Below are 8824 nucleotides of genomic sequence, written 5' to 3'. Positions count from 1 at the left end.
AAGTCAGGAAGAACGAGGCCGTGATGCTTTGTGGTTCATCTTTAACCTTGAATCAGGGTTGTAAAACAGGGATTCAGGGACTTGATTCAGTCTTTCAAGGTGGAATAATCAGGGATTGTTTGCAGGAGCAGGCGAAGATGCACAGCTCTGGAATGTGTGAGTCCTTTTGCGGAAGGGAGGGGGGTCATCCTTCCACGGAGCGGGTCTGGGTTGTTTATTTGGCCCACTCTATGTGCCCCGTGAGAACAATGGTGCCGAGACTTCCAAAATGGCGCCATAAATCACAGCGGGAACAAGGTAACTTTTTTGCCTTTTCAACACAAAAAAAGAGGGTGGATTCTGTTGAAAGGTTCATTTTTGTGGGGGAGGTAGGGGGGTTTATCACCACAGCAAACGAAGGGCCGGGTCCTGGTGTGGGCCCGGCTGCGTGACTTTGAAAGAAGATTAAAGATCCAGACAGGAAGGGACAGGTCCAGGCAAACAGGAAGAAGTGATGCGAGGAAGTGGCCCGCGTCAGCAACCGGCCCCCACAGCTCCGGGCTAAAAGTGAGCCCGACACAGCGCCAGTATGGAGTCTCTACTCAAGTCGCCAATGAAACTTGTACTTTTAACAGGTACGTGACCTCGTCCGTCCTCTCGCGCTAGCATGGCTGCCTTCTAGTTCCCAAAGGAATTCTTCGTACGACGATTGTTATTATATATTTACGAGTGCAGATATTTACAGCTAATCTGTGATTGGTTGATGTGCTTGTCCACTCAAGCCCAGAATGAAAGCTGTGGTTTTTCTGTGGAGGCGCAGCTGTTTAGTCACGCTAGCGTCACAAAAGCGCTGTCTTTGTGTGTCCCCGCAGCATGGCTCTCCAGTCTCATGGATCCGTGCACACTCTCTGACATTTGCGATTCCTGCCACCAACTCGCCACATGCAAGGCCCAGAATGGATCCAAAGACGCCTGCTTCTGCAGGCGCGGCTACACCGGCGACGGCACCACGTTTTGCAACGGTGAATATTAACGCCACAAACCTGCCTGTGAAGATCATTGCCAGATTTGGGCTGTTTTAGCTTAAATAAATGTGCTGCTCCCACGTTTTAATCAGACTGATTATTATATTATTATATTATATTTAAAAGAGATCTATTTCAGCCCATGAGGGGCCTAAACAACCAATTCAACTAAATCGATGGTGTTTTTGCCTGTGAATGTCAGTAAAATTACTTGAAAATTCTGTTTTGGATCTGGATTCAATTGCCCTAAATCTCCCTTTTAAAAAAAAAAAAAAATCTATACCGACTGTTTTATATTTAATTGATCATGTAGATTCAACACATCTTCATGTCTATAAAGTCTAGAACTAAGTTAAACTGATCAAATTAGAATATACAGAAATACAGCGTTTTGTTACGGGATCGCCGTTGCTGAAGAAAGTAGCGTATATAGCCGTTAAACAACCAATGAATAAAAGTTGTGTTATTTTGCCATGTAGTGATTGGTTGTTGTGGTTGGCCTGGACACTTCGTTTGCAGCGGTCTGTCCTGCAGCCTGCATTGTTCCTCCTGTCGTGTTTCTGAGCTGTTTTGAATTCCTGGAACCCTCCTTGCTTCCTGACTAATCCTTATCACATTAGCAGCGCAGCTAAAATCTCCTGCGACGTCAAGAGTAAAACAATCCTGCTGGTAAATGTTTTTAAAAGCTAAAGAATCAAAATCACGACCAACTTATGATACTCCCCCTGGAAGAAACCACGCAATGTCCAAAGATGGCTTGGGTGGTTAGCTTAGCTACAAACAAGCTATCTAAGCTGATGTTAAAGTGGGTGTGATGTTTGTGACAGTTGAAGAGGCTGTTTGTTCTGGAGGTATTTCCCCTTCAGATGCAGCCCACTCCCTCATCACAGAGGAGGATTTCCCTTCCCAGACAGCTTTTGTGCTAAAGGTACTGCGCAGAGGAAGAACACAGTGTTTGTCAGACGTCGGCAAGTGAGAAAGCAAAACAGTGGAAAATCTTAATAGGTCATTCCCGATAAAGGGAGAGGCCGGAGACGGAAGCTGTGTTGGGAGACAGAGCCTTCGCTGTAGCGAGTCACCTCCACTGGTGGCTAGGGTTAACTAGGGTTGCTTCACAGCCGCTACGTGTTAGCCGGAAAAGTGTTTGGAGTAGGTTCAAAATCAAACGCTTTTAATCAAGAGAGGATCCAGCGGCGCCGGCTAAAGTTCACACGAGGATCAATACTAACTTAAGGAATATTTAAACCCTAGTTTGAGCTTGGAGGCGACATCCAGTCAATATCCGTGCAAAGTCAAAGCTCCAAATTTTATCCAAGTTACAACAACTGAAGCAACCGTTCTGCAACTCTTCTGTAGCACCGTCTTTGCAATTTAGCCTGTTAAATATGCAATAATTATTTCTTTTCTTGGTATTGGAGGTTCTGTGTGTAACATTTTTAAAGTGCATCCTCAAAAATGCCCCCCTCTATTTCTGCTGGAATGATGCTACAGAGTGGACAAACACACTTAAAAACGGCCTTTAGCATTCATTTGTTATTTATGTTTTTACATGAGTAACACTAAATGTTACATTTAAATTCTAAACTATAAGTACAGATACGTCCGAACTGGAAATACGTCCCCCGAGGAAGACCAGCGTTTGCTCCACTGTGTTTTTCTTCCGTAAGCTAACTGTTTTGGGTTTTTGTGCAACCAGACGACAACGAGTGTCAGAATGTGACGAATATCTGCGGGGAGCGGGGCAACTGCACCAACACCGAGGGGAGCTACTTCTGCACGTGCGTGTCCGGCTACGTGTCGACGGGAACGGGCTCGTTCCAGCCCAACGACGGCACCGAATGCATCGGTAATGTTAGCATCTCACACTTTAGCATCCAAACCTCCCAAGCTGTGACTGCTGTGAGTCTCCCGGGATAATTTACACTCAGTATTCCTGTATCCTACCTGATTGTGACCTACAGTAGCATTGTGTTGCTCGGTTACGCAGGGCAGTACCATCTGGTTCACTATAGGGGCCTTCAAGGGCCTGTAGGTCATCAAAGGGACTTTTAATTGCAAACTAAGTCCAGGATTGAAGCTTGAATCTATTTCCGAGTGCCGGTTTGATAACAACTTTTATTTAATCAGAGGGGAACTTTCACTTTTCGTCTTGCAGATATCGATGAATGCCAGTTGGGGGCGCCCTGCGGACCCAACTCACACTGCCACAATACGAATGGATCCTTCTATTGCACCTGTCAGCGTGATTACATCCCAACTTCAGGCACTCAGCACTTTTCTCCCACCACAGACGTAAGATGTAAAGGTCAGTGTGAGGATAGCGAAGAGCGCACGCTCGCGTTCACACATTGCTCTTTATTGCTTTTTTTTTTTTTTTTTTGGACATTTTGCGGGGGAGAATCTATCACGCAATACTCCGCGTCAAGGTGCAATCTGGAATTCTGACACGTTGTGAAAGGAAATTGTGATGTTACGCCTCTGCAACCTCGGAGGCTTTAATGTCGCATACTTTCCCCTGCTGGAGTTATGGAAATAAACCGAGCAATCAGAAACTTTTGTTAATTGCTGTTTCCAGAGAATCCGCAGAAATACTGCCACGACAACATCGGCTGCATCACGGAGACAATCGACAGAACACTTGAGCATGTGAGTAACCCCCGTCCCCCCCGTCCCCTATCCCCCCAACTCAAACTGGGGAAGGTAAAAATAGATGTGATGATGCTGCCCCCTGTTGGATGGAGAGAGCAGTGGACTAAAGCGGCTCCTCTTGACTGTAAAGACAAAAGAATGTGTTAATTGTAGAAAGTAGCAACACCGAGAAAAGGGACTTTCTTCAAAGGAGACGCTCGTTCAGAGATCCAGGAGCAGCTGGAAACAAGAGGAAAAGTTCTTTATTTCCTTTGAATGTCATCAGTCGCCCACCCCCTTATGCTAACTGTAGTATTCACGAATAGTGCTGCTGCTGATGCTAATAGCTGCAGGATGGTACTAGCGCCTTCTGTGACACCAACATTTTTTACATTCTTTAGATGAGAAACTTCACTGAACCGCAGAGACTCCTGAAGGAAATCGCCGAGCAGACGTACAGCGAGCTCTCCTCGGTGGAGGTCATCGCGTACGTCGAGGCCTTGAGTCGATCCACTGCGATGCTAGCCTCCACGGGATCGGACTCCAGCATGGAACCATCTTCCACCAACACCTCTCTCACAGTAATCTTTATTCCTCCCTTTGTTGTAATCCCACTTAGACCCTTTTAAAGTGCCAAGTCCATGTAATTATCATGTAATTAACACATAATACCCATATAATTAGCAATAATCACACGGTATTGTTGGGCACAGAGTATTTTTCAATGCACACTCCGACTTTTGGACAGAATTTAGTGAACGCCGTAAACAACTTGGTGGAGAAGGATGAGCTGGTGGCCTGGAACCGAATGAAAGCGGAGCGTCGGGAACATACCATCACCAAGCTGCTGCACGCTGTCGAAGAGAGCGCGCTGACGCTTGCCAACAACTACAAAACTCCAACCGAGCTGCAAATCAAAGCCACCGACATGGGTGAGACAGTAATCCAGTCGTTTGTGCGACCCTGTCCCCCACCTGTGCGTCACCCTTTGGGTAATTGTGGGTTTCTTCTCTCTGTTTTCGAGCGCAGAAGTGAAACTCTACACGTTTGATGCCCGCCAACCCAAAGCCAAACTGTCTGCGTCGATGGCAGGAGATCATATAAATCTAAGTCCAAAACTGCGAGCGGCAGAGGACAGCAATGGTAAAGTGGCCTTATTAGCCTTTTCAAATGCCGCGACCATCTGCGCGCTTGGCGGGACGGCGGATTCTGTTTAGCCATATGTTGCCGTTGGCGACATGTGCTCATGGCCGTGGAAAACGCAGTGGCCAAGCAAGTAGATGGACTCTGCTTTAGATTTAGCGTCACGGGCGCATCGTCAATGACAAAGTTTGACTTTAAATAAAGTTCCATTGAAGTATGTAAAGCCTGACTTTGGCTAACTTCCCCGTGTCCGTCAGGGAGCGTGTCCGTGGTGTTTGTGCGCTATGACAGCGTCGGCGACATCCTGAAGCCGAGCTCTGACCCGGGTGTCACCGACTACTCGCGCTACGCGGGAACAGGGGAAATCACTGTCAACTCCCGCGTGGTGGCCGCCGCCGTCAAACCTGCTGACAGCTACCAGCTCGACCATGTCACCTTCACTCTGAGGCACAGCGAGGTAAAGATCACACAAAGCGCTGACCGGCCGGATCACGTTATTAAGCCCTCCCCAAGATCGTCTTTCCGTGGAAAACGAGCCCATCGTTCCCGCCTCGTTCACTGTAGGGAAACTCTATTCCCAGGGTGACTTTGCCAAAACTCCATGCTAGCATTTCCATTTGGGGCAAATTTGGTTAAAATCCACTTGGGAGGAGCTTTAAGTGCTTTTTGTGGGTTTTCAGGGGGGAAATTTTGAGTCTGTGACTGACCTCCCCGTTTAGGGTAACGGACGGAAGGTTGGAGGGATGGCAAAGCAAGTAAAGCGAGAAATAACCCGAGAAATTAATGCGCTGCTGGAGACAATTAAAGTGGATGAGGAAGCCCAAAATCATTATTTTTGTTGGGCCCTGGAGGCCGCAGCCCAGCGAGGAGGTGTTGAGTTATGTTCAGACAACATGAAAATATCGGGCCGCTCCACCACGTGGACGCCTTTTCTGACGACGTCAGGACAAAAAGTTGATTTGGATTTTTTTCTAAATATTAATGACGCAGAATAAAATTCTTTAGAATTATAAATTACTGCACGTTCAGTCAACCAAGACTAAAATTTAAAGTCCTTAATATGATTTATTTAATACTTAATACACAGTAAGGCCTTGTAATTAGACTCCTTCAACAATGATAGACAGACAGACAGACAGACAGACAGACAGACAGACAGACAGACAGACAGACAGACAGACAGACAGACAGATAGATGCATTTCTTTAGCGAGCTTCTGATGTGTCGGCACATTTTGGGCGGCCCACGCGGCAACACGACGCCACTATAGCAAAGAAGCGCGACTACGATAACGTCTCTGAAGCTAATGTGTCAAAAACGTCGTTTCTGACCCATTAAACCTGATTGCTTTTCATCGGCGCCATCTGTTGGCGCTCTAATGTGCAGCGCGTTACAGAAGACGGCACATTATTAGCATCTCCACCTTTTTTTCCCTTCTCCTCTGAAGCCCGTGGACGCCCAGGACGACGCCGTCAAATGTGCTTTCTGGGAGTACGAGCCCGACAGCCTGCAGGGCCGCTGGTCCACTCGGGGCTGCCGGACAATGCACGTGGGCGCCAACGCCACCACCTGCTCCTGCGACCACCTCACGCACTTCGCCATCCTCATGTCCTCCGGCCGAGCCAACGTGAGTGACGCAGCTCTGGGACGAGCTCGTTGTTGAAGCCGTGCGTTTATCCGTGCGTTGTGATCCAACGTACGTTGTGATCCAACGTTCTGTCCTGGGAAAACTGGTCCAGTCCCACGATTCAGAACTTCCATCAGAAATTAATTTCAGTTTCTGATGACGGATGATGTCCTGGAACAGGAATTATCCCGCTTTTTTCCCTCACTCTTTAGAGCGTCCTCGACCATAAATAAGATCAAAAATGACTTGAATTCGCCCGACGAGCTAAATTTTGTCTTCTAAAAGGCAGCTGAAGCCAAGAGAACGTTCATCTCTGGTGGTTCTTGGCTCAGAAACCTGATAAAAATCTGGTTTGATCAGAACATCAGGCCGTAACAACAAAAGGAACAAATCTGATTCCTGACCCCTCCTGACCAGAACCTGTGTCAACCTTCAGCAAACCGTGAAGCCTCCGGCTAAAAACGCCTCCTGTTCCATTTGCTCCTCAGCTGGGGGCCCACCGCGTGGTCCTGACCCGGATCACCCAGCTGGGCATGATCATCTCCCTCATCTGTCTGTCCATGTGCATCTTCACCTTCTGGTTCTTCAGCGAGATCCAGAGCACCCGGACCACCATCCACAAGAACCTGTGCTGCAGCCTCTTCATGGCCGAGTTCATCTTCCTGGTGGGGATCAACATGAACACGCACAAGGTGAGCCGGCGACCGGGGGGGGGGGGGGGTCACGGATGCCAAAGAACCATGGAGGAACATGGCTCTCTCTTCCTCCACAGCTCTTCTGCTCGGTCATCGCCGGGCTGCTGCACTACTTCTTCCTGGCGGCGTTCGCCTGGATGTGCATCGAGGGCATCCACCTGTACCTCATCGTGGTCGGCGTCATCTACAACAAAGGCTTCCTTCACCGCAACTTCTACGTCTTCGGCTACGGCAGCCCGGCGGTCGTGGTGGCCATCTCGGCGACGCTCGGCTTCAAGTATTATGGCACCGATAAGGTGTAAGAGCAAAGATAAATGAGATGAATCTCATCCCACTTGTATTTCGAATAAAGTTAGAGAGGATGGTCATGTGGGAGGGTCGCGGTAGCTATCGTCAGCTTAGCCTAACGACGGAGGTGAAGTGTGGCATCAAATAAAAACAGGCTTTGTGTTGGTTCCAGCTGCTGGTTGAGCACAGAGAACCACTTCATATGGAGCTTCATCGGGCCGGCCTGCTTGATCATTCTGGTGAGATTTATCTGCTCCTGACTTTTGATTCTGAACTGAAATCACCAACTACGGACGGCTAATATTCATCAGCTCCTTTGCTGTTGTTGTTGTCTGTTCGTCACGTTTCCCCCCCAAAGGTTAATCTCTTGGCTTTCGGAGTGATCATCTACAAAGTGTACCGACACACCGCTGTGAAAAAACCCGAAATCAGCCATTACGAAAACATCAGGTAGGATTAGATATGCACCTCTGGAGAAGGTCAAAGGGAGGGAAAGGTGGATCAGCGCCGTGTGGGGGGCGCGGATCTTCGTTACCTGGCTGTTTCTGGTCGCCCGGCAGGTCGTGCGCCCGCGGTGCCATGGCCCTGCTCTTCGTGCTGGGAGCCACATGGACCTTCGGAGTGCTGCACATCCTCCATGAGACCACCCTCACCGCCTACCTGTTCACCATCAGCAACACCTTCCAGGGGATGTTCATCTTCATCTTCCTCTGCGTGCTGTCCAGAAAGGTAACACCAAGCCAGGCTCTGCTCAGGCCCCTGTACTTATTCCTTTTCAGCTAAACTTCGCTGTTGCGTCTGTCGTTCCAGATTCAGGAGGAGTACTACAGGCTTTTCAAAAATGTGCCGTGTTGTTTTGAATGCCTGAGATGAATGAACGCAGCCGGAGCCGGAACATCTTCACGTCAGATTTCTGCAGCATCCAGTGACTCATGCTTTCATTTCTGGGAGGTGCGGGAGGAATTGTTTAGTACAGAAATCTTCTGAAACACAACACCTAACTGTCATGTTTCCCTTCTCAAAGCCTGCCAGCGCTCAGACGTTCTGTCTGTTTTATGTTCCGCGTCAACATCAGCAGATTCAGAACGTGTGCATTTCCAATTTAACACGCCAGATATTCTAACTGCTCCGAAGCCTGTACTTCTTTTCCTTTTGTGTTCAAAATTAATTTGTAAATTATTAAAATAAATGTATCAAACAAGGCGTCAGGTTTATTTTTGGCACATTTCTGTCAACATCTCAGTTTAGGAAGAATGAACTCAAAGTTATTCTGCTGGTTCTCTTAGATACATGGACAAATGTCTCCATCTCGTGGTCGATTTGAGAACCGCATGTTTAAAATTAATCAGACAAGGAAGCTGCGACTGTAAATATGTAAAATACAAATTCTCATAATTTCTATAGACTTTTTATTCATATCACGCACGTTTGTGTCCAGA

General features: G+C 47.8%; 1 protein-coding gene across 1 annotated transcript; it reads left to right on the top strand.

The window, feature by feature from the left end:
* The first annotated feature begins 442 nt into the window (after positions 1–442).
* adgrl4 (adhesion G protein-coupled receptor L4) lies at positions 443–8583 on the top strand. The gene is made up of 16 exons (XM_003974271.3): positions 443–614; positions 852–1001; positions 2701–2850; positions 3160–3309; positions 3580–3650; positions 4034–4213; positions 4381–4564; positions 4662–4775; positions 5033–5232; positions 6223–6402; positions 6891–7094; positions 7175–7395; positions 7558–7624; positions 7744–7835; positions 7946–8114; positions 8196–8583. The coding sequence occupies exons 1-16, from the start codon at positions 569–571 to the stop codon at positions 8256–8258; spliced, it is 2241 nt and encodes a 746-aa protein (XP_003974320.1). The 5' UTR covers positions 443–568; the 3' UTR covers positions 8259–8583.
* Positions 8584–8824: the final 241 nt, after the last annotated feature.

The sequence above is a fragment of the Takifugu rubripes genome, chromosome 20 (genome assembly GCF_901000725.2).
Source record: "Takifugu rubripes chromosome 20, fTakRub1.2, whole genome shotgun sequence".
In the NCBI taxonomy this organism is placed as follows: domain Eukaryota; kingdom Metazoa; phylum Chordata; class Actinopteri; order Tetraodontiformes; family Tetraodontidae; genus Takifugu; species Takifugu rubripes.
The sequence above is the reverse complement of the archived record's forward strand: the minus strand, read 5'-3'. Positions and strand labels throughout refer to the sequence as shown.

Excerpts from the sequence above, each read along its gene's own strand:
- adgrl4 (XM_003974271.3), top strand. The coding sequence starts at position 569 with ATGGAGTCTCTACTCAAGTCGCCAATGAAACTTGTACTTTTAACAG. Across the intron at positions 1,002-2,700 it reads CGGCACCACGTTTTGCAACG|ACGACAACGAGTGTCAGAAT; the intron begins GTGAATATTAAC and ends TTGTGCAACCAG. Across the intron at positions 7,625-7,743 it reads CGGCCTGCTTGATCATTCTG|GTTAATCTCTTGGCTTTCGG; the intron begins GTGAGATTTATC and ends TCCCCCCCAAAG.